General features: G+C 42.8%; 2 protein-coding genes across 6 annotated transcripts in view; one reads left to right on the plus strand and one right to left on the minus strand.

Moving 5' to 3' along the window:
• The window catches only part of LOC115153353 (potassium voltage-gated channel subfamily H member 1-like), an 86,849-nt gene extending 84,973 nt beyond the window's left edge, over positions 1-1,876 (plus strand). For all 4 annotated transcript variants that reach the window (XM_029698709.1, XM_029698706.1, XM_029698708.1 and 1 more), the window contains one exon: positions 90-1,876. In XM_029698709.1, the coding sequence (XP_029554569.1) occupies positions 90-539 (450 nt within the window). In that variant the 3' untranslated portion in view covers positions 540-1,876. The remainder of the gene's footprint in view (positions 1-89) is intronic.
• A 7,489-nt stretch (positions 1,877-9,365) lies between these two features.
• hhat (hedgehog acyltransferase) overlaps positions 9,366-25,109 on the minus strand; it is a 114,959-nt gene continuing 99,215 nt past the window's right edge. For both annotated transcript variants that reach the window (XM_029698713.1, XM_029698712.1), the window contains exon 12: positions 9,366-11,249. In XM_029698713.1, the coding sequence (XP_029554573.1) occupies positions 11,164-11,249 (86 nt within the window). In that variant the 3' untranslated portion in view covers positions 9,366-11,163. The remainder of the gene's footprint in view (positions 11,250-25,109) is intronic.

Raw genomic sequence — 25,109 nt, forward strand, 5'->3', positions numbered from 1 at the left:
TATTTAGGCCAGGATTCACAGTTTGTCGAGAACGCGCCTCGGTTGAATCCAGCCATCTTCATTAATACATTCTGTTCTTAATTTCCAAGGTGTCCAAAGCAGAGTCCATGGAGACGCTACCCGAGCGGACTAAGGCAGGGGCAGCCCACGAGTCCCAGACCTCGCTGAAGAAAACCGACTCGTGGGACAGCGGCATCACCAAGAGCGATCTGCGTCTAGACAACGTGGGGGACAGCTCCCGCACCACAGGCACCACGCCACAGGACCGCAGCCCTGTGGCACCCCCTGAAGCGGCCAAGCAGCACGCATTCTACCCCATCCCAGAGCAGACTCTCCAGGCTTCTGTTCTGGAGCTCAAGCTGGAGCTCAAAGAGGACTTGAAGGTCTTAAACACCCGCATGGCTGGCCTGGAGGCCCAGCTAGCAGAGGCTCTGAAGCTCCTCAAGGTCCAAAGGAGAGCTCCCAGCTCCCCCAAGCCTCTTTTTGAGATCTCTAGACCCACCACACCAGACTCGGACAAGGAGGACATATTTTCGTAGAACCAAAAAGGGACTGACGTTGAGAGTGTGAAGACAGGCAACAGATTCAGAAAATCTTTATTGTCCCAATGCTGGGCAATTTGGTCACAGGGAGTTGTTGGTGTATCTCAGCTGAGGCCATTTATTGGCCCTCACCTTGCCAATGCCTGTGAAAGCAGCAGATGATGGAGCTACGATGCTGTTAATTTAAAGAGGATCTGGTGGTTTTACCCGTGGGCTATGGAACCTTGGAGTTGAACCCGTCGATCATTTTGGAGAATCTGGGGTGTGTGCAGTGAAAGGGGTCTAGGTGCACTGAAGTGACCTTTAGACCACCATGGGTTTGGCTACCCTCTCTGTAACCCACAGACACAGGTTCACAGCTGTACTCTTGTGGTCTCCTGGTCTGCATATTTAAGTTGCTACTTTTTTCCACCAGTCCATGGAGTTCAAGAGCAGAGCAGCAACGAATTCATTATTATTCACCGTCATTATCCTTGTAGATCTCCAATGGGACCACTATCTTTAGTGGTTCTCAGAGTAAGTTATCTATAAGGGGTGAATCCATCTTTTGCTTTTCCACTATCTTTGAACCACCAGTGCACAATGCATTCTGTATGCATTCACGATGTCATTCTATCACCGTGTAATACTTTACAAGACTTTATGTATACCTTGGTGTTGCCTTTATAAATACAAAAAGGCTATTGGAGCATTCAGCACAGGTGATACTGTATATTGAGCTTTGCACTTGCTATAAGCATTCAATATAGATCTTGCTCCTGACAATGCATTACACAGATGGTTCACAGAATGTATTACAGTAGGTTGTTTTTACTACTGTACTCTGTCATCATTGGATCACCTTGTAGCCATCTTCTTTAAACCAGACGGAGGCTGTGTTGACCAATCAGAGCTCAGGACCATTAGGTTTCAACCAATCAATCTTTTGGTCTGTGCGCAGAGAACCCTGACTGGCCAATCAAAGACCAGCATGGTCTTTTGAAAGAACTCCGACCCCCTTTTAGACTGACTGACCATCACCGTATGTCTTATCAGATTGAACAGAGAACTGCTATCTATAGCCAAGAAACCAACAAACAACCACCTTTGTTGACTGGTTCGTCTTTATTCTTGGCCGATGGTTACAGTGCTGGGAATTACTCTTAAGGAACTGCGTCAGTTGCACTAACAACGCTCCATCATGGCGACATGTTGTGTTGTTTGCATGTGGAGGTTGTATTATTTAACTGATTCTTAGTTTATGTTTGTCAAACATGGCTCTCTGACACTGTACATGTGAAACGAATAGAAAAAGAATTTCAACATTTACTGTGTAACTGGGTCTTACAAAAAAATACTTTTTCAAGACACTTCACTGCAAAGTATGACTTGACATACATTAGTGATTGGCCTTGCAGTTTTCCGTAGGCTAGCCTACTGAATGCTCATGCTTGGAACTCCATTACTGAACATCCAAGGCAAACAGAACTTTGAGGCCTAGTAATCGATGTACATTTTTTAAATCTAATTTATATCCAGGACATGTAGATCTCCTTCTGTCCGGAACTTTCACTAATTGGAACCTAGCGGTGCCAAAGTTTTCACATCTTCAATGATGTGGGCACCGTCAATGGGTTTCATTCATTTGAGACCTAAGCCTAATCACACCCTAGCAGTATCATGTTAATATTTGAAAATATTATGATCTTAATGTTAACTGCTGCCAAAGTTCCTCCCATCACTATATGGGACCAACTGGCATTTGGGCCCTGGTTTGCCACAAGACAGTGTTAGCCTGAGCATAAGCCTAGGCATTAGTTCGGTAAGCCAACGTGAGTCTTCAGGTCTCAGGCAAGGTTACTCATCCCGTGAGTTACTAAACCAGCTTCATTACATATACATGTAGTTCATTATTAGTCAGGGGAGGTCTCCACTAATGGTTGTGTTTTCATTGGGCTACATAACAGCTGAAATGTGCTACATAGCCCGCAAATGGCTAGAAACAGACAGCTGCAACACCGCACTCCATTAAGTTTTCACTTTCAATTCATGCAATTTATTAGTGACAAATTGTCTTAATAAAGTATGTAGAGTTGAAGTGGGAAGTTTATATACACTTAGGTTGGAGTCATTAAAACTTGTTTTTCAACCACTCCACAAATTTCTTGTTAACAAATTATAGTTTTGGCAAGTCGGTTAGGACATCTATTTTGTGCATGGCACAAGTCATTTTCCCAACAATTGTTTACAGACAGATTAATTCACTGTATCACAATTCCAGTGGGTCAGAAGTTTACATACACTAAGTTGACTGTGCCTTTAAACAGCTTGGAAAATTCCAGAAAATGATGTTATGGCTTTGGAAGCTTTTGATAGGCTAATTGACATAATTTGAGTTAATTGGAGGTGTACCTCCAATTGACTGGATGTATTTCAAGGCCTACCTTCAAACTCAGCGCCTCTTTGCTTGACATCATGGGAAAATCAAAAGAAATTAGCCAAGACCTCAGAAAAAAAATTGTAGACATCCACAAGTCTGGTTCATCCTTGGGAGCAATTTCCAAATGCCTGAAGGTACCACGTTCATCTGTACAAACAATAGTACGCAAGTATAAACACCATGGGACCACGCAGCAGTCATACGGCTCAGGAAGGAGACGCGTTCTGTCTCCTAGAGATGAACGTACTTTGGTGTGAAAAGTGCAAATCAATCCCAGAACAATAGCAAAGGACCTTGTGAAGATTCTGGAGGAAACAGGTACAAAAGTATCTATATCCACAGTAAAACGAGTCCTATATCGACATAACCTGAAAGGCCGCTCAGCAAGGAAGAAGCCACTGCTCCAAAACCGCCTTAAAAGCCTGACTACAGTTTGCAACTGCACATGGGGACAAAGATGTCCTCTGGTCTGATGAAACAAAAATAGAACTGTTTGACCATAATGATAATATGTTTGGAGGAAAAAGGGGGAGGCTTGCAAGCTGAGGAACACTACACCATCCCAACCGTGACGCACGGGGGTGGCAGTATCATGTTGTGGGGGTGCTTTGCTGCAGGAGGGACTGGTGCACTTCACAAAATAGATGGCATCATGAGGGAGGAAAATTATGTGGATATATTGAAGCAACATCTCAAGACAGGAAGTTAAAACTTGGTCACAAATGGGTCTTCCAAATGGACAATGACCCCAAGCATACTTCCAAAGATGTTGCAAAATGGCTTAAGGAAAACAAAGTCAAGGTATTGGAGTGGCCATCACAAAGCCCTGACCTCAATCCTATAGAAAATTTGTGGGCAGAACTGAAAGAAACGTGTGCGAGCAAGGAGGCCTACAAACCTGACTCAGTTACACCAGCTCTGTCAGGAGGAATGGGCCAAAATTCACCCAACTTATTGTGGGAAGCTTGTGGAAGGCTGTCCGAAATGTTTGACCCTATTTAAACAATTTAAAGGCAATGCTACCAAATACTAATTGAGTGTATGTAAACTTCTGACCCACTGGGAATGTGATGAAAGAAATAAAAGCTGAAATAAATACTTTTTTCTGCTATTATTCTGACATTTCACATTTTTAAAATAAAGTGGTGATCCTAACTGACCTAAGACAGGGAATTTGTACAAGGATTAAATGTCAGGAATTGTGAAAAACGGAGTTAAGGTGTATGTAAACTTCCGACTTCAACTGTATTTTACAAAATAAGAGGGCAAAAACAAAACAGGTCTCTCTCTGCAGTAACAATGCATTAACTAAATCAAACCCATATTGTGATAGTGTTACATTAGGCTATTAGCCTGTTACCTTATTTCGCCTTAAATTATTTCAGATACAGTGGCAAGAAAAATAGTGTGAACCCTTTGAAATTACCTGAATTTCTGCATACATTTGACGTAAAGTTTGATCTGATGTTGATCTAATTCACAACAATGGACAAACAGTGTGCTTAAACTAATAACACACAAATGATTGTATTTTTCTTGTCTATATTGAATACATCATTCACAGCGTAGGTTGGAAAAAGTATGTGAACCCCTAGGCTAATGACTTCTCCAAAAGCTAATTGGAGGCAGGAGTCATCTAACCTGGAGTCTAATCAATGAGACGAGATTGGATATGTTGGTTAGAGATGCCCTGCCCTATAAAAAACATTTACAAAATTTGAGTTTGCTATTCACAAGAAGCCTTTCCTGATGTGAATCATGCCTCGAACAAAAGAGATCTCAGAAGACCTAAGATTAAGAATTGGGTTACAAAAGTATTTCTTAAAGTCTTGATGTTGATCAGTCTACAGTAAGACAAATTGTCTATAAATGGAGAAAGTTCAGCACTGTTCCTACTCTCCCTAGGAGTGGCCGTCCTGCAAAGATAACCTCATTGAGCATTCTGCGCTGTGCTCTTGCAGTTAAGAATCCTAGAGTGTCAGCTAAAGACTTACAGAAATCTCTGTAACATGCTAACATCTCTGTTGACGAGTCTATGCTATGTGAAACACTAAACAAGAATGGTGTTCATCGGAGGACACCACCGGAGAACCCATTGCTGTCCAAAAAAACCATTGCTACACGTCTGAAGTTCGCAAAAGAGCACCTGTATGTTCTGTGGATAGATGAAACTAAAGTTGAGTTGTTTGGAAGGAACACGCAACACTATGTGTGGAGGGAAAAAGGCACAGAACACAAACATCAAAACCTCATCCCAACTGTAAAGTATGGTGAAAGGGGCATCATGGTTTGGGGCTGCTTTACTGCCTCAGGGCCTGGACAGCTTGCCATCAGACAGAAAAATGAATTCCCAAGTTTATCAAGACATTTTGCACGAGAATGTAAGGCTATCTGTCCGCCAATTGAAGCTCAACAGAAGTTGGGTGATGCAACAGGACAATGACCCAAAACACAGAAGTAAATCAACAACAGAATGGCTTCAACAGAAGAAAATACTCCTTCTGGAGTGGCCCAGTCAGAGTCCTGACATCAACCCGATTGAGATGCTGTGGCATGACCTCAAGAGAGCAGTTCACACCAGACATCACAAGAATATTACTGAACTGAAACAGTTTTGCAAAGACAATGGTCCAAAATTCCTCCTGACTGTTGTGGTCTGATCTACAACTACAGAAAATGTTTGGTTGAGGTTATTGTTGCCAAAGGAGGGTCAACCAGTTATTAAATCCAAAGGTTCACATACTTTTTCCACACTGCACTGTGAATGTTTACACGGTGTGTTCAATAAAGACATGAAAACATATAATTGTTTGTGTGTTATTATGTTAGTAGACTGTGTTTGTCTATTGTTGTGACTTAGATGAAGATCTGATAAAATTTTATGACCAATTTATGCAGAAGTCCAGGCAATTCCAAAGGGTTCACATACCTTTTCTTGTCACTGTATGTATTTTGAACAAAACCATTACGATAACAGTATACAATGTTTACAGAACCTGGGTTTTAGAAAATGTGCATCGCTAGGTGTTTATATATAGAGATTAAAGGGGCACGAATGGCTTTTCTTTCACTTACGAGTGAATAAGTCTCCTAGTCGTTTTTTTTTGGACTGTCCTGTACTCCACTAAGAGCTTGCTTACATAACTAGCGTTCTGAGATCAGCTCCTGTACTCCACTAAGAGCTTGCTTACATAACTAGCGTTCTGAGATCAGCTCCTGTACTCCACTAAGAGCTTGCTTACATAACTAGCGTTCTGAGATCAGCTCCTGTACTCCACTAAGAGCTTGCTTACATAACTAGCGTTCTGAGATCAGCTCCTGTACTCCACTAAGAGCTTGCTTACATAACTAGCGTTCTGAGATCAGCTCCTGTACTCCACTAAGAGCTTGCTTACATAACTAGCGTTCTGAGATCAGCTCCTGTACTCCACTAAGAGCTTGCTTACATAACTAGCGTTCTGAGATCAGCTCCTGTACTCCACTAAGAGCTTGCTTACATAACTAGCGTTCTGAGATCAGCTCCTGTACTCCACTAAGAGCTTGCTTACATAACTAGCGTTCTGAGATCAGCTCCTGTACGCAAGCAGCAGCTCTTCATGTTAGTTCTTTCAAAAGTCCTGATTTTGATCATTTGTCCATGCTGGAATCTTATGGAAACTACGACTTATGAATGTTACCATATTTATCTTTTGACCATACACAACATGGAATGTGGAGGGTCTTCACTTAGACAATAGTATAATTGCGATCCTGGCCAGATATTATTTGTAGTTAACAGAAACACTTTACGTAAAGCCAACATGTCAAGTGCTTTATGACTTGTTTTATAAGCTATTTTATGCATGTATATTAAGCATTTTTGGGGAAAATAGCAGTTATGCATTTAGGATAATTATGAGGTAAGACATAAGGGGATATGCTTATTGCAAGTATTATATTACATTATAACAATATCATGCATTATACGTGTTGGAGTTAAATGAATCATCCACTCAACAACTCTTTTGGTATTTCCAATGTTGATACGGTCCCAAAATGGGTTTACATGTCATCAGTCAACTTAAGATCAGTTAAGATTGGACTTTCAAGAAGCAAAGTGTAACTTGCCACATCATCATCACTTGCCACATCATCATGAGTCTGTATCAAGTGGACTAATGAAAAAACTAAAGATTTGGAGTGGATTGTTCCTTTAAGTTAAGTGCTACCCTGTAAACGAGGGGTGTGAAACTCATTCCATGAAGGGCCTAGTGTCTGCACGTTTTTGTTTTTTCCAATACAGTTATGATTGTTTACTGCTGGCCCAAATGACCCCTACTGATGTAAATGTGTTACTATTATCAAGCAAGTTGGAAAGAAATGCACACACACTTTACTTAAGCCTAGACTAAATCCGTATTGTGGAAGATCCGGGCTATAGCGTGATTAAAATTTAAAGGCAATGTTCCCATGTTCGTGGAGACTGCTTTCACAGTAGACGCTGCATATGTTGGCTCAATCGGAAATTCTTTCAATTGCAATTGCGCTATAACACATATCTTCCACAATAAGGGTTGAATCCAGCCCTTAAACATACTTTGATTTAACATACTTAAGAATGAAGTTAAGTATGCACTACATTACTCACCAATGAAATGAGGTGATTGCACGTGTTGCTGTCGTTGGTAAACAATAATTGTGTAATGCCGTTGATGTGTTAACAGAATGTACGCGTTCAGGTCTCCATGATACAGCTTGTTTATTATTTGAACACGTATAGCTTCACATGCAGTATAGTATAATAATGTTTAAGGGGCCAGTGCCTGAGTAAGAGGATGTTGCGTTATTATTGAGAAGAATGACACTGTACTCTATGCACTGCAATGCTCAAATGTTTCAAAATATTATAGCATGATTTTGTTAATTGATACTCTCCCAAAATGGGTAACAACGATGATGTCATTTGGTTGGTGCATATTGTTAGTAATGTACATTTATTCTTCATGATGTTTACCTAAAATCACATGCTTATTCAAATGTACATGCATTTACCACACTTTTATGGAAACTTGATGTACATCCTTGTGCCAGCTGCATTGATGCATGTGTACAATATTTGATACATTTGAGGGTAAAAAGTTATTTATTCTTGGCTTAGTTCACCTGTTTTTTTCTCTTTTGGAAAATAATTGGTGGAACATGTACCATGGCATTAATGGATAACCCTCTGTGTTGGTCTTTCTTGTGGTGATATCACAGAGGAGAAGGTTCGTTTAGAACAATTGAGAGAGCCCTGATGGATAGCATCACAATTCGAGACCGAGTCATCTGGGGCTCTATCTTGATTGCACACAACAACAACAACAAAAAATCACTTTATCTACACTGATTGGAAAAGACTTGAAAGATGAAAATAATATGGCGGAAGCTCTTAACGTGGTCAGTTCTTTCAGATCAGTGCGATAAAGGAGAGGACGGACATTTTACACAATTTAGAAAGATCCTACCAGCTATTCAGCTAGTCCTCGAGTGCATCCCAAATGGCACTCTATTCCCTATAGGTCACCTGGTCAACATTAGTACACTATATAGGGAATAGGGTGCCATTTGGGATGCAACCCTTCCATGCATGAGCCTGGTCAGTAAAACCTAATCATGTACCAACACCTTGTTTTTAAAGTCCTAGGCCCAGACTCCCAGCCACACACCCCCAAGTCCAGTAATGCACCAAAAAAACCTTAAGCTGATTGATTCTCTGTTGCATAGCCGCAAAAAGTAATTCACCCCCTGAACATTTTTTTGGAACTCGCACAAAAGTAGTGCACTGGGCCTTCACTAGTCCTGTATTAGCAGACCGAAATAGCGGTCTGTAGCGCGGACAAAACGAAATGTTCATCTTCCCGCGGCTATGCTCTGTTGATTTCTTTAAAACATGAGCATGATTACTTCAGACATGTTTAAACAACGTGAAACTATTTTTGTGGTCAGTTCAGGGGAGCTGCCTAGTACCACTGTGTATGTACATACTACTTTAATGTCATGTGAAGAGCGAGAGAGAGACTATTGGTTACACTTGAAGGGTACATGCATAAGGACTTGTTGTTGACAGTTGACAAGCATTTAGTAAAGGTACTGCTTATGAATGCAGTATATGGGTAATGAAGTACTTATGTAGTTACCCTTCAAGTAAAGTGTTACTAAAAGATCAACCATTAATATAAATATATAATGAGGACAGTAATGTGATTTATGCACATGTCACAATATTCATATGATACTGTAAATGTAATTGCAAGCACAAATGAGAGTATTTGTAAAATACTATTTATAATAAATATTTTATACATAGCCGTCGGCTGTTTGGTTTAGAATTTTTTTTTGTTCATTTCGTTTAAATGAGACCATGGTCATTTCAAACACAATTGTGTGATGTTGAAGAAAACTTTATTCGATAGGGGAAAAAATGTAAGTAGACATAGTTCCATGTCAATAGGTGAAGCCACCATTATAACAATGATAAGATACAGGACCGTCTCCTATCATCATCAACAGTAGAAGAACAAGCCCTTGCACATGCATCATCTCACACTTATAGTACAGTGATAGCAGAGGAGGCTGGTGGGAGGAGCTATGGAGGACAGGCTCATTGTAATGGCCAGAATGGATTAATGGAACAGCGTTAAACATGTGGTTTACATATGTTTGATACCGTTCCATTTATTCCATTCCAGCCAATCATGTTAGGTAAGAGACAGACAAGCTAGATAACACCTGCATAGCCTGGCTGCCTCCTGAAGGAGCAGAATATTTACTGAACGCTAGAGCGCCTGATTAAAAACGTCACATTAACATCCAATTAACACCACACCGGGCCCTCATTCCTGACAGAGATGGAGAGAGAAAGATATCCACATAGAGAGACTCAGTCGGACACAGAGAGAAAGAGAAACAAAGTGAAAGAAAAAAAGGGAGTGAGGGATCCAGTGACAGAGGAACAGACAATGGCCCATGTAGAACCGAGGTCAGTCACTGCCAACCTAAAGATTAGGGCCGGCTCACTGGGTGACGAACTGCCTCTTTACAAGCACATTATTAGTAAGAACAGCCTACATGACTAACACTAACATGGGACACCCTTTGAAGCAACCTTTACGTGTGATGAAATTATTGCTATACTTGTAATCCGTCACAAAGAGTTGTGTGGCGGGTTTCTTATCATAAACTGTTTAAGATTTAACGCTGCAGATCGTATTCTCTTCTTGACTGGATTTTTGGATTCTCGGGATGTCATAAGACCCATTTAAGCTTGCGTCTCAAATAGATCCCTATATAGTGCACTACATTTGACCTGAGCCCTATTGCCCCTGGTCAAAAGTAGTGCACTAGCTAGGGAATAGGATGCCATCTTTGGATGTGACCTAAATCCCTTTCAGAGTAGTGATAGGCTAGTCTAATTAGCAGGGTTTTCTCCCCCGACCCTACATGTTAGTTAAACTGACGCTGATCCCTTTAGTGCTATGAGACAGATACAGGATTAACGCAGTCAAAGGAATATACTGAGGTGCTTTCAGCCATTCCATTCCAGGAGATGTATAATGCTGATTTTGGGGTTAAACAGATCCAAAACATCCAAGGTTGGATACCGCAAGCCTCACTGTCAGGTTATCAAAAAATTACCACTGAACAGCATCCATTGGTTTTCCATATATGTGTTTTACTCTATGCAGCCAAATATTAAGCAGCAGTTCTCATAGGTACAGGTAGTTTGACGGACAGGTTTCTTATACTGTAGTCACTTTCTTATAGTCACATATGTACATGGGTCCAGTGTCTTCCTCAGCAGGTCTCATTGGTAGTCCCCACTGTGGGTGGGTAGTAAAGGACAGGTTTGCTCTCCCCACATAGCAGAGTGCACTGTGGGGTGGTTACAGTGGGTTGTTCTCCCCACATGGCAGAGTCCACTTACATTTAAGTCATTTAGCAGAGGCTCTTATCCAGAGCAACTTACTCAAGGGCACAGAGATTTTTCACCTAGTCAGCTCAGGATTCGAACCAGCAACATTTTGGTTACTGGCCTAACGCTCTTAAACACTAGGCTACCTGAGTCCACTGTGGGGTGGTTTAAGGTGGGTTGTTCTCCCCACATAGCAGAGTCAGCACTGTGTGTTGGTGCGTTATGGTGAGTTCTGCCTCCCTTCCAACAGTCTCTGTGGGGTTGGTGATTTAGGGTGGGTTGTGTTCCCACTCCAGTCCGATCTGGGCAAAGCAATAGAGGAAGGCTAACATGGGTGGAGCCACTGTACACCAACCTGGAGAGAGACAGAGAGAGACACCCTTAGAGGCCAGCAACACATACACATTCACTTGTTTACAGTAAACCCATCATTTCACAGTGAATACACTACCGTTCAAAAGTCTGGGGTCACTTAGAAATGTCCTTGTTTTTGAAAGAAAAGCTATTTTTTTGTACATTAAAAAAACATGAAATTGATCAGAAATGCAGTGTAGACATTGTTAATGTTGTAAATGATGGGATTGAGATACGGACTCTTCGCTGGCCATGGCAGAACACTGACATTCATGTCTTGCAGGAAATCAGCCATACTGCTCGTTCTGTGCGTGGTGGCATTGTCATGCTGGAGGGTCATGTCAGGATGAGCCTGCAGGAAGGGTACCACATGAGGGAGGAGGATGTCTTCCCTGTAACGCACAGCATTGAGATTGCCTGTAATGACAACAGGCTCAGTCCGATGATACTGTGACATACCGCCCCAGACCATGATGGACCCTCCACCTCGATCCCGCTCCAGAGTACAGGCTCATTCCTTCGACGATAAACGCGAATCCGACAAAACCGTGACTCATCAGTGAAGAGCACTTTTTGCCAGTCCTGTCTGGTTCAGCGACGGTGGGTTTGTGCCCATAGGCGACGTTGTTGCCGGTGATGTCTGGTGAGGTGATGTCTGGTGAGGATCTGCCTTACAACAGACCTACAAGCCCTCAGTCCAGCCTCACTCAGCCTATTGCGGACAGTCTGAGCACTGATGGAGGGATTGTGCGTTCCTGGTGTAACTTGGGCAGTTGTTGTTGCCATCCTGTACCTGTCCCGCAGGTGTGATGTTCAGATGTACCGATCCTGTGCAGTTGTTGTTACATGTTGTCTGCCACTGCGAGGATGATCAGCTGCCCGTCCTGTCTCCCTGTAGCAGTGTCTTAGGCGTCTCCCAGTTCGGACATTGCAATTTATTGCCCTGGCCACATCTGCAGTCCTCATGCCTCCTTGCAGCATGCCTAAGGCACGTTCACATAGATGAGCAGGGACCCTGGGCATCTTTCTTTTGGTGTTCTTCAGAGTAGGTAAAAAGGCCTCTTTAGTGTCCTAGGTTTTCATAACTGTGACCTTAATTGCCTACCGTCTGTACGCTGTTAGTGTCTTAACGACCGTTCCACAGGTGCATGTTCATGAATTGTTTTGTGGATCATTGAACAAGCATGGGAAACAGTGTTTAAACCCTTTACAATGAAGATCTGTGAAGTTATTTGGATTTTTACGAATTATCTTTGAAAGACAGGGTCCTGAAAAAGGGACGTTTAGCCCTTACACAGCCTGGAGGTGTGTTGGGTCATTGTCCTGTTGAAAATCTAAATAATAGTTCCACTAAGCACAAACTGGATGGTGTATCGCTGCAGAATGCTGTGGTAGCTATGCTGGTTAAGTGTGCCTTGAATTCTAAATAAATCACAGACAGTGTCACCAGCAAAGAACCCCCACACCACCTCCTCCATGCTTCACGGTGGGAACCACACATGCAGAGATCATCCGTTCACCTACTCTGCGTCTCACAAAGACACAGTGGTTGGAACCAAACATCTCACATTTGGACTCATCTGACCAAAGGACAGATTTCCACCGGTCTAATGTCCATTGCTCGTGTTTCTTGGGCCAAGCAAGTCTCTTTTTCTTATTGGTGTCCTTTAGTAGTGGTTCTTTGCAGAAATTCAACCATGAAGGCCTGATTCACGCAGTCTCCTCCGAACAGTTGATGTTGAGATGTGTCTGTTCCTTGAACTTTGAGCATTTATTTGGGCTGCAGTTAACTCTAATGAACTTATCCTCTGCAGCAGAGGTAACTCTGGGTCTTCCTTTGATGTGGCGGTCCTCATGAGAGCCAGTTTCATCATAACGCTTGATGGTTTTTGCAACTGCACTTGAAGAAACTTTCAAAGTTCTTGACATTTTCCGAATTGACTGACCTTCACGTCTTAAAGTAATGACCGGCTGTCATTTGTCTTTGGTTATTTGAGCTGTTCTTGCCATAATACGGACTTGGTCTTCTACCAAATCTTCTCTATATCACCCCTACCTTGTCACAACACAACTGATTGGCTCAAACACATTAAGGAAAGAAATTCCACAAGGCACACCTATTAATTGAAATGCATTCCAGGTGACTACCTCATGAAGCTGGTTGAGAGAATGCCAAAAGTGTATAAGAATATTTTGAAGATAAATACACAATGCAGAGGATGAGAGGACGAGAGATCTAAAAATGAAGTAGTTGGGTCTCAGTTCAACAGCTGTTTAGAATCTGTGGAATCTGTGGAATGTCAGTCCTGAACTCAGAGCTACATTTTCATTGGCCTGTACATTGAGTCTGGAGCAGGATACTTGTTCTTTGGCCATTGGCCCAGTTGTACTGCAAGGACTTCTGATTGGTCAACCCCAGGCTAGGGTGGGGGGTTATACGTGGCATCCTGTTTCTTTGTTCTGTGGAGAAAAGCTGAGGACAAGGGAGACTGAACATCTACCTCCCAGCATAACATCTATGATTTGTCCTTCTCAAATAAATCCATTTTTCTCCCCCTGATTTGCTTTGGGGTTTGTGTTATAAGAATAACATCAACTGATAACAAGTGTGCAAAGTTGCCATCAGGGCAAAGGGTGGCTACTTTGAAAAATCTAAATTTGAAGAATCTCAAATATAAAATATATTTTGATTTGTTTAACACTTTTTTGCTTACTGCATGATTCCATATGAGTTATTTCAGTTTGTCTTCACTATTATTGCACAATGTAAAAAAAGAAAGAAAGAAAGAAAACCCCCGGAATGAGTAGGTGTGTCCAAACTTTTGACTGGAACTGTTTGCCATCTTTTGGAAGAAAAACTATTGAGCTCATATTGTAATTAATTATAGGTCATATTTCATAGAAATCTGGAAACACTTTAAACAGGACCTACAGTCAAGGTTGTGTTCAGTCTGCATAAACGGAGGTTGTTTTGAAAAAGTCTGTTCACCTCAGTTTCACCCAGTTCTGAATACAGATGCCTAAAATGTCTGTCCTTACTCACAGACACCTTCCACTCTCCACCTCCTTCTCTGGCTCATCTCCAGCCTCTCACCTTGCTGCTCCAGCCCATACGTCCCCTCTACTCCCCCTCACCTCCTCCTCTTCCTCTCCCTCCCCCAGACCTGGCTTGTCTCCAGCCTCTCACCTTGGTGCTCCGGCCCAAACCTGCGCCCATACCGCTGCAACACAGTGTAAGACACAGTGTAGCTCCCTTGATTCTCTCTGTCCTGATCAGACTCTCATTATCATCTCTGGCTCTAAGACAGACCAGCCAGCCACACTGTCTTAGCCAGAAGAGATTCAGCAGAGGTGAGAGAGATAGAAAGCGAGAGTTAGAGACACAAAAAGAGAGCGAATACAGAATGTCAGCTTTTATTGTAGGGTATTTTCATTCATATCCGTTTTATGTATCTAGTGCCCCCATTCAGTTACTATTGGGCAAAACATAACTCAAAACACACCCAAAACAAACTGCAAATGCATTTAAGGTGTTTGTAGTCACAAGCTTGATGTAGTCACTGTGTGCAAGGAATATAGGACCAGAAATACAAAACTTTTGATTACTTTAATACCATATTAGTGTGGGGGGGGTACACCCTGTCAAGTTTGAAATCTGCTCCCCTTACAGACAAGACTGAATCTGATACATGTACCTTCCCTAGAGAGTTCAGACCTTTACACCTTGTCTAAATGTAGCATGTACAGTTGAAGTCGGAAGTTTACATACACCTTAGCCAAATACATTTAAACTCAATTCACAATTCCTGACACTTAATCCTAGTAAAAATTCCCTGTCTTAGGTCAGTTAGGATCACCACTTTATTTTAAGAATGTGAAATGTCAGAATAATAGTAGAGAGAATTATTTTTCAGCTTTTGTTTCTTTCATCACATTCCCAGTGGGTCAGAAGTTTACATACACACAATTAGTATTTGGGAGTATTTTTGGACTTCCCACCCTCTTACATCTAGATGTTCCGCTAGCGGAACACCGCTCCAATATCCAATGATAGGGCGTGGCGCGAATTACAAATTCCTCAAAAATCCAAAACCGTAAATTTTTCAAACATATGACTATTTTACACCATTTTAAAGACAAGACTCTCCTTCATCCAACCACACTGTCCGATTTCAAAAAGGCTTTACAACGAAAGCAAAACATTAGATTGTCAGGAGAGTACCCAGCCAGAAATAATCAGACGCCCATTTTTCAAGCTAGCATATAATGTCACAAAAACCAAAACCACAGCTAAATGCAGCACTAACCTTTGATGATCTTCATCAGATGACACTCCTAGGACATTATGTTATACAATACATGCATGTTTTGTTCAATCAAGTTCATATTTATATCAAAAACCAGCTTTTTACATTAGCATGTGACGTTTAGAACTAGCATTCCCACCGAACACTTCCGGTGAATTTACTAAATTACTCACGATAAACGTTCACAAAAAACATAAATTATTTTAAGAATTATAGATACAGAACTCCTTTATGCAATGGCGGTGTCCGATTTTAAAATAGCTTTTCGGTGAAAGCACATTTTGCAATATTCTGAGTAGATAGCCCGGCCATCACAGGCTAGCTATTTTGACACCCACCAAGTTTGGTACTCAAGTTTGATTACCTTTGCTGTTCTTCGTCAGAATGCACTCCCAGGACTTCTACTTCAACAACAAATGTTGGTTTGGTTCCAAATAATCCATAGTTATATCCAAATAGCGGCGTTTTGTTCGTGCATTCAAGACACTATCCGAAGGGTAACGAAGGGTGACGCGCCGGCGCATATCGTGACAAAAAATGTCTAAATATTCCATTACCGTACTTCGAAGCATGTGAAACGCTGTTTAAAATACATTTTTATGCAATTTTTCTCGTAAAATAGCGATAATATTCCGACCGGGAGACGTCGTTTTCGTTCAAAGACTGAAAATGTAAAATGGACTCTTCACGTGCACACGCGCACCCGTCTCATTGTTCTCAGATCGACCACTATCCAAATGCGCTACTGTTTTTCAGCCAGGGACTGCAGAGTCATCATTCAACGTTCTGGCGCCTTCTGAGAGCCTATGGGAGCCTTAGAAAGTGTCACGTTACAGCAGAGATCCTCTGTTTTCAATAAAGAGGCTAAAGAAGGCCAATAAATGGTCAGAGAGGGCACTTCCTGTTTGGAATCTTCTCAGGTTTTGGCCTGCCATATGAGTTCTGTTATACTCACAGACACCCTTCAAACAGTTTTAGAAACTTTAGGGTGTTTTCTATCCAAATCAAACAATTATATGCATATTCTAGTTTCTGGGCAGGAGTAATAAACAGATTAAATCGGGTACGTTTTTTATCCGGCCATAACAGGTTAAAAAAGTATTAAAAAAATTATATATATATATAAATATCACCTGACATGTCTGTGTCCAATGAAATGAGGGGCTAAAGTGGGTGTAGCCTTTTGTCTTGGGGTGGAGCAGTCCTTTCAGGAAGCAAAGTCGCATTGGGGACAGTACCACCAATTGGTGAGATAAAATCACTTTAACATGTTTAAATTGAAATAACTTTATATAAAAAAATATATGCATGTTCATGAGTATGTAAAGAACTAATGTTTGATTGTTTAAAGACTCATTTTGTTTTTATTTATATACTAAAACTGTGTTTTTTGGTCAGTTGCCCCAGGGCAACATTGTGCAGTTAGACCACTTTTGTTCGGGCAATATCATGCTAAACTGTGGAGATGTGCATTATGACCATAGTCAATGTTTTTACTTTACTATCTACTGATACTTACCGGAAATGGACACAAGAACATTTTAAGGGCGGAAGGAAAATTAGCGAGCAGTCATTCCCTCTGACAGTGAGCTTGAGGAGAGTGACAATGACAGTGAGCTTGAAGAGAGTCAGGAAGAGTGGATCCACAAATCAGGTTTGAGAGACATTTATGATGTCAGGAGTCATTTAGGGGTCAGTCAGCAAAGTAACGTGTGTGTGTGGTGTTTGTGCATGTTTGTTTGCATGCGTGTCAGTGGATGAAGAAGGGTATATGACACATTCAAATGTGTGCTACCTGCTTTCTTTTTTAAAGGAGAATGCCTGTCTGTTGACAATGAGACTGAGGATGAAGATGATGCAGAGGTTGATATTCCACGCCTACCCCGGTGGAGCACACCCCACAATGCTTACCCAGAATGGCAGGGCCTGCTTTCAAGATCTGATGAAATCATGTCCCCTATCCAGTACTTCAAGCAGGTTCACTGAAGACATTCTGGAAGTTATTGTAGGGCAGTCAAATCTATATGCGATACAATGTAACGCAAACAAGCCCCTTAACCTTGGCAACAGATTACCAGGCGTCAACTTGATGTGCGACGCTGAGCTGAAGACCGCAGGACTTGGATCTTTTGAACAGAAGATGGCCATGGTTGGAGAAACCACCTTGCACGTTGTGAAGTGGTACGATAACTTGTCAGTGACCCTTCTGAGTGATTACACTGGAGCCCATCCAGTCACCGAGGTTGACAGGTGGGATCGCAAGCAAAAGATGATCACCAAAGTCCCCTGCCCTGCTGTGGTGAAAGAATACAACAAGAATATGGGTGTGGTGGATCTGATTGACTCACTGATTGCACTGTACCGGAACAAAATCAGATCAAAGAAGTGGTACAACCGGCTGGTGTTACATTTCCTGGATATGATAATCTTGACCACCTGGCTGCTCTAAAGAAGAGATAGTGAAGGCACTGGCATGAGAAAGAAGGAACAAATTAAGCTGTATACCTTCAAGTCATACATCGCTGAAGGCCTATGCAAAAATGGAAAGGGTCTGGAGCGCAAGAAAGGTCGTCCCAGTTCCACAATTGCTGGTGAGTATGAGGAGAAGAGGAGAAAAGGACCCGCTGCTTCAATTCCAGTCCTGATGTGCGCCTGGATGCCACAGCCCACTGGATGGTTATGGATGAAAAGAAGGGAGATGCAAGGTACCAGGGTGTAAAGGTACATCAAAAGCCAAGTGCTGGAAATGTGATGTCCACCCGTTTCACATCCACCAGCAACTGCTTTCTGAGGTTCCACACAGGATAGGAAATCAGAGTGTGCTTTGTAAAAAAGAGAAACACTGATTCAAACAATAACCCACACAAACACACATTCAGACACACTGAAACACACACATACCTGCACACACAGGCTAACCCCTCCACACACACTCTCTCACACACCGAGCAAGGCAGCCCTTGTTTGGATTTCGCCCTAACCCAACTGGACAAGAGGAATACCTATGTAAGAATGCTGTTCATCGACTACAGCTCAGCATTTAACACCATAGTACCCTCCAAACTCGTCATTAAGCTTGAGACCCTGGGTCTCGACCAAGCTCTGTGCAACTGGGTCCTGGACTTCCTGACGGGCCGCCCCCAGGTGGTGAGGGTAGGAAACAAGATCTCCACCCCGCTGATCCTCAACACTGGGGCCCCACAAGGGTGCGTTCTCAGCCCTCTCTTGTACTCTCTGTTCACTCATGACTGCGTGGCCATCCACGCCTCCAACTCAATCATCAAGTTTGCAGACGACACTACAGTGGTAGGCTTGATTACCAACAACGATGAGACGGCCTACTGGGAGGAGGTGAGGGCCCTCGGAGTGTGGTGTCAGGAAAATAACCTCACACTCAATGTCAACAAAACAAAGGAGATGATCGTGGAGTTCAGGAAACAGCAGAGGGTGCAGCCCCCTATCCACATCGACGGGACAGTAGTGGAGAGGGTGGAAAGTTTTAAGTTCCTCGGCGTACACATAACGGACAAACTGAAATCCACCTACACAGACAGCGTGGTGAAGAAGGCGTAGCAGCGCCTCGTCAACCTCAGGAGGCTGAAGAAATTCGGCTTGTCACCAAAAACACTCACAAACTTTTACAGATGCACAATCGAGAGCATCCTGTCGGGCTGTATCACCGCCTGGTACGGCAACTGCTCTACCCACAATCGTAAGGCTCTCCAGAGGGTAGTGAGGTCTGCACAACGCATCACCGGAGGCAAACTACCTTCCCTCCAGGACACCTACACCACCCGATGTCACAGGAAGGCCAAAAAGATCATCAAGGACAACAACCACCCGAGCCACTGCCTGTTCACCCCGCTATCATCCAGAAGGCGAGGTCAGTACAGGTGCATCAAAGCTGGGACCGAGAGACTGAAAAACAGCTTCTACATTTTATGATAAACTCAGCAAAAAAAGAAATATCCCTTTTTCAGGACCCTGTCTTTCAAAGATAATTCATAAAAATCCAAATATCTTCATTGTAAAGGGTTTAAACAAAGTTTCCCATGCTTGTTCAATGATCCATAAACAATTAATGAACATGCACCTTGGAACAGTCGTTAAGACACTAACAGCTTACAGACGGTAGGCAATTAAGGTCACAGTTATGAAACTTAGGACACTAAAGAGGCCTTTCTACCGACTCTGAAGAACACCAAAAGAAAGATGCCCAGGGTCCCTGCTCATCTGCGTGAACGTGCCTTAGGCATGCTGCAAAGAGGCATGAGGACTGAAGATGTGGACAGGGCAATAAATTGCAATGTCCGTACTGTGAGACGCCTAAGACATAGCTACAGGGAGACAGGACGGACAGCTGATCATCCTCACAGTGGCAGACCATGAGTAACACCTGCACATGATCGGTACATCTGAACATCACACCTGCGGGACAGGTACAGGATGGCAACAACAACTGTCCGAGTTACACCAGGAACGCACAATCCCTCCATCAGTGCTCAGACTGTCCGCAATAGGCTGAGAGAGGCTGGACTGAGGGCTTGTAGGCCTGTTGTAAGGCAGATCCTCACCAGACATCACCAGCAACAACGTCGCCTATGCGCTCAAACCCACCGTCGCTGGACCAGACAGGTCTGGCAAAAAGTGCTCTTCACTGACGAGTCGCGGTTTTGTCTCACCAGGGGTGATGGTTGGATTCACGTTTATCGTCGAAGGAATGAGCGTTACACCGAGGCCTATACTCTGGAGCGGGATCGATTTGGAGGTGGAGGGTCCGTCATGGTCTGGGGCGGTGTGTCACAGCATCATCGGACTGAGCTTGTTGTCATTGCAGGCAGTCTCAACACTGTGCATTACAGGGAAGACATCCTCCTCCCTCATGTGGTACCCTTCCTGCAGGCTTACCCTGACATGACCCTCCAGCATGACAATGCCACCAGCCATACTGCTCGTTCTCAGTGTTATTTCCTGCAAGACAGGAATGTCAGGCTTCTGCCATGGCCAGCGAAGAGCCCGGATCTCAATCCCATTGAACACGTCTGGAACCTGTTGGATCGGAGGGTGAGGGCTAGGGCCATTCCCCCCAGAAATTTCTGGGAACTTGCAGGTGCCTTGGTGGAAGAGTGGGGTAACATCTCACAGCAAGAACTGGCAAATCTGGTGCAGTCCATGAGGAGATACACTGCAGTACTTAATGCAGCTGGCGGCCACACCAGATACTGACCCCCCCTATGTTCAGGGACACATTATTGAATTTCTGTTAGTCATGTCTGTGGAATTTGTTCAGTTTATGTCTCAGTTGTTGAATCTTGTTATGTTCATACAAATATTGACACATGTTAAGTTTGCTGAAAATAAACGCAGTTGACAGTGAGAGGACGTTTCTTTTTTTGCTGAGTTTAGTATCAGGGACCCCCAAGCTCCCAAAAAAATGAAATATCCCCCCCCCAAATAAAAATTCATGCCATAGAGGATTAAGGAAATAGCTTGGCACATAAGGCAGACAGTCCAGGAAAGGCATTCACCGCCAATACAAGACACTGTCATGATAGTTTCTTTCTCTCTTCCAAATCGAGAACAGCCCTAACAATGCAGCAGAGCTCGGAGGGATCAAACTATGTTCAGGAGCCACGGTTTTAGTTTCACTTCTTAAAGAGAGAGAGAAATAGAGCAGCCCATAGGGAAATGAGTGCTGTGCTCTGTGAATGTGTGTTAGTGAAGCAGCTTACTCAAGCCAGCCAAAATGAGGCCATTCCGTCCAGGTAGAAAACTCACATGCTTATTTAGTATACCAGGAACAGCATTTTTCAGGAAAGGCCATGTAGATCTGAGAGGATTAGATAGGAAGAAATATAGTATGATGACGCAGACAATATAGGATTTCCACTAAGTCAGAAGCCAAGATAAATCCGTTACCATTTTGTTTAGATATATATACACACACACTCCTAGGTGTTGAGCAAGGGGAGTTGATTTGAAATTCAGCAGGCAGGTACTGTAGGTGAGGGTGGAAGTTGCTCCAAGATCTAAGCTCTCCTCCATGTCGGTCTTTGGAGAGGGAGAAAACTACTTGACAAAGAAATTATTGAGGACAGACACTCAATCTTAATTGGAACCTTCAGTGCAGAATGTGTGTTATTTTATCTAATGAGGTAAGAGGATAAAGTTTTTTTGTTTGCTCTCAGAGTCAGGGAGAGGTTAGACTTTAATTAAAAAGATAGTAGCTGGAATCTCAAATTGAGACTGCTGATATGATGGATTTAAAAAAAGAAATAACATCTAGAATTTAAGGTGTAAATTGGTTTTAGCGGCCTTTCACACCTTTTCTCTCTTGTCCAAGTGCACTACATGATAATATCCGGTGTATAAAAAAAAAACCCTGTGACAAATGTGTTATAACCTATATCTGTTGTTCAAACGGACTGTGTATGTGGCTATTCATCTTCCTGAAAAACAGCACAGTAGTATCTAACAATTCACAACACACAAATCTAAAAGTAAAAGAATGGAATTAGGAAGTACAGCTGAAGTCGGAAGTTTACATACACTTAGGTTGGAGTCATTAAAACTCGTTTTTCAACCACTCCACAAATTTCTTGTTAACAAACTATAGTTTTGGCAAGTCGGTTAGGACATCTACTTTGTGCATGACACAAGTAATTTTGATAACAATTGTTTACAGACAGATTATTTCACTTATAATTCACTGTATCACAATTCCAGTGGGTCAGAGGTTTATATACACTAAGTTGACTGTGCCTTTAACCAGCTTGGAAAATTCCAGAAAATGATGTCATGGCTTTAGAAGCTTCTGATAGGCTAATTGACATAATTTGAGTCAATTGGAGGAGTACCTGTGGATGTATTTCAAGGTCTACCTTCAAACGCAGTGCCTCTTTGCTTGACATCATGGGAAAAATCAAAAGAAATCAGCCAAGACCTCAGAAAAAAAATTGTAGACCTCCACAAGTCTGGTTCATCCTTGGGAGCAATTTCCAAATGCCTGAAGGTACCACGTTCATCTGTACAAACAATAGTATGCAAGAATAAACACCATGGGACCACGCAGCCGTCATACCGCTCAGGAAGGAGACGTGTTCTGTCTCCTAGAGATGAACGTACTCTGATTTGAAAAGTGCAAAACAATCCCAGAACAACAGCAAAGGACCTTGTGAAGATGCTGGAGGAAACAGGTACAAACGTATCTATATCCACATGAGTCCTATATCGACACAACCTGAAAGGCCGCTCAGCAAGGAAGAAGCCACTGCTCCAAAACCGCCATAAAAAAGCCAGACTACGGTTTGCAACTGCAAAGTACAAAGATCGTACTTTTTGGAGAAATGTCCTCGTCTGCTAAAACAAAAATAGAACTGTTTGGCCATAATGACCATGGTTATGTTTGGAGGAAAAAGGGGGAGGCTTGCAAGCCGAAGAACACCATCCCAACCGTGAAGCACGGGGGTGGCACCCATGTTGTGTGGGTGCTCTGCTGCAGGAGGGACTGGTGCACTTCACAAAATAGATGGCATCATAAGGAAAGACAATTACGTGGAAATATTGACGCAACATCTCAAGACATCAGTCAGCAAGTTAAAGCTTGGTCGCAAATGGGTCTTCCAAGCGGACAATGACCCCAAGCATACTTCCAAAGTTGTGGCAAAATGGCTTAAGGACAACAAAGTCAAGGTATTAGAGTGGCCATGACAAAGCCTTGACCTCAATCCTATATAAAAATTGTGGGCAGAACTGAAAAAGCGTGTGCAAGCAAGGAAGCCTACAAACCTGACTCAGTTACACCAGCTCTGTCAGGAGGAATGGGCCAAAATTCACCCAACTTATTGTGGGAAGGTTGTGGAAGGCTGCCCGAAACATTTGACCCAAGTTATAAAAAAAAATGTAAAGGCAATGCTACCAAATACTAATTGAGTGTATGTAAACTTCTGACCCACTGGGAATGTGATGAAAGAAATAAAAGCTGAAATAAATAATTGTCTCTACTATTATTCTGACATTTCACATTCTTACAATAAAGTGGTGATCCTAACTGACCTAAGACAGGGAATTTTTACTAGGATTAAATGTCAGGAATTGTGAAACACTGAGTTTAAATGTATTTGGCTAAGATGTATGTAAACATCCGACTTCAACTGTATATAAGTATTAGGACGGGCAATGTCGGAGTGACTTTAGAATAGAAAACAATATATACATATGAGATGAGTAAAGCAGTATGTAAACATTATTAAAGTGACCAGTGATTCCATGTATATGTATATATGGCGGCAACCTCTAAGGTTCAGGGTTGAGTAGCTGGGTGGTAGCCGGCTAGTGATGGCTATTTAACAGTCTGATGGCCTTGAGATAGAAGCTGTTTTTCAGTCTCTCGGTCCCAGCTTTAATGCACTGGTACTGACCTCGCCTTCTGGATGATAGCGGGGTGAACAGGCCATGGCTCAGTTGGTTGATGTCCTTGATTATCTTCTTGGCATTCCTGTGACATAGGATGCTGTAGGTGTCATGGAGGGTAGGCAGTGTGCACCCGGTGATGCATTGGGCAGACCGTACCACCCTCTGGAGAGCCGTGTGGGTTGCGGGCGGTGCAGTTGCTATACCAGGCAGTGATACAGCCCAACAGGATGCTCTCAATTGTGCAACTAATGGTTTCTGAGGGCCAAATTTCTTCAGCCTCCTGAGTTTGAAGAGGCGCTATTGCGCCTTCTTCACCCCATTGTCTGTGTGGGTGGACCAATTCAGATTGTCAATGTATACACCGAGGAACTTGCTTTCCACCTTCTCCACTGCGGTCCCGTCAATGTGGATAGGGGGCGTGCTCCCTCTGCTGTTTCCTGAAGTCCACGATCATATCCTTTGTTTTGTTGACGTTGAGGGAGAGGTTATTTTCCTGGCACCACTCCGCGAGGGCTCTCACCTCCTCCCTCTAGGCTGTCTCGTTATTGTTGGTAATCAGGCCTACTACTGTTGTGTTGTCTGCAAAGTTGATGATTGAATTGGATGCATGCGTGGCCACGCAGTCATGAGTGAACAGGGAGTACGGGAGGGGGCTGAGCATGCACCCTTGTGGGGCTCCTGTGTTGAGGATCAGCGAAGTGGAGGTGTTGTTTCCTACCTTCACCAGCTGGGGTCGGCCCTTCAGGAAGTCCAGGACCCAGTTGCACAGGGCGAGGTGCAGACCCAGGGCCCCGAACTTAATGAGCTTGGAGGGTACTATGATGATATGCTGCCATATCATAGCGAGAGTCTCTGAAAAAGGAGCTAGCCAACATTTGCAATGATAATCAGAAAAAAATTGCCTTTTTGACCGCCTGTTTAGGTCTTGCTTGTGTTTGATATGCTTGTACGAACATGTCTTTTGTGTGGGCTACAACATGAAAAAAAATATAATAAATTGCACTCAAATTTTAACATGTCGATCATATCTTTAGCAGCTACGTTAAAAAAAGTCAGGTTCCAGAGAATCTGAAATCGCAGCCACTCCGTTCAAGAAAATACAAGACACTTGTACAGATAAAATCAGGGCTATATACTAA

Source organism: Salmo trutta, chromosome 18, assembly GCF_901001165.1.
Source record: "Salmo trutta chromosome 18, fSalTru1.1, whole genome shotgun sequence".
NCBI classification, from domain to species: domain Eukaryota; kingdom Metazoa; phylum Chordata; class Actinopteri; order Salmoniformes; family Salmonidae; genus Salmo; species Salmo trutta.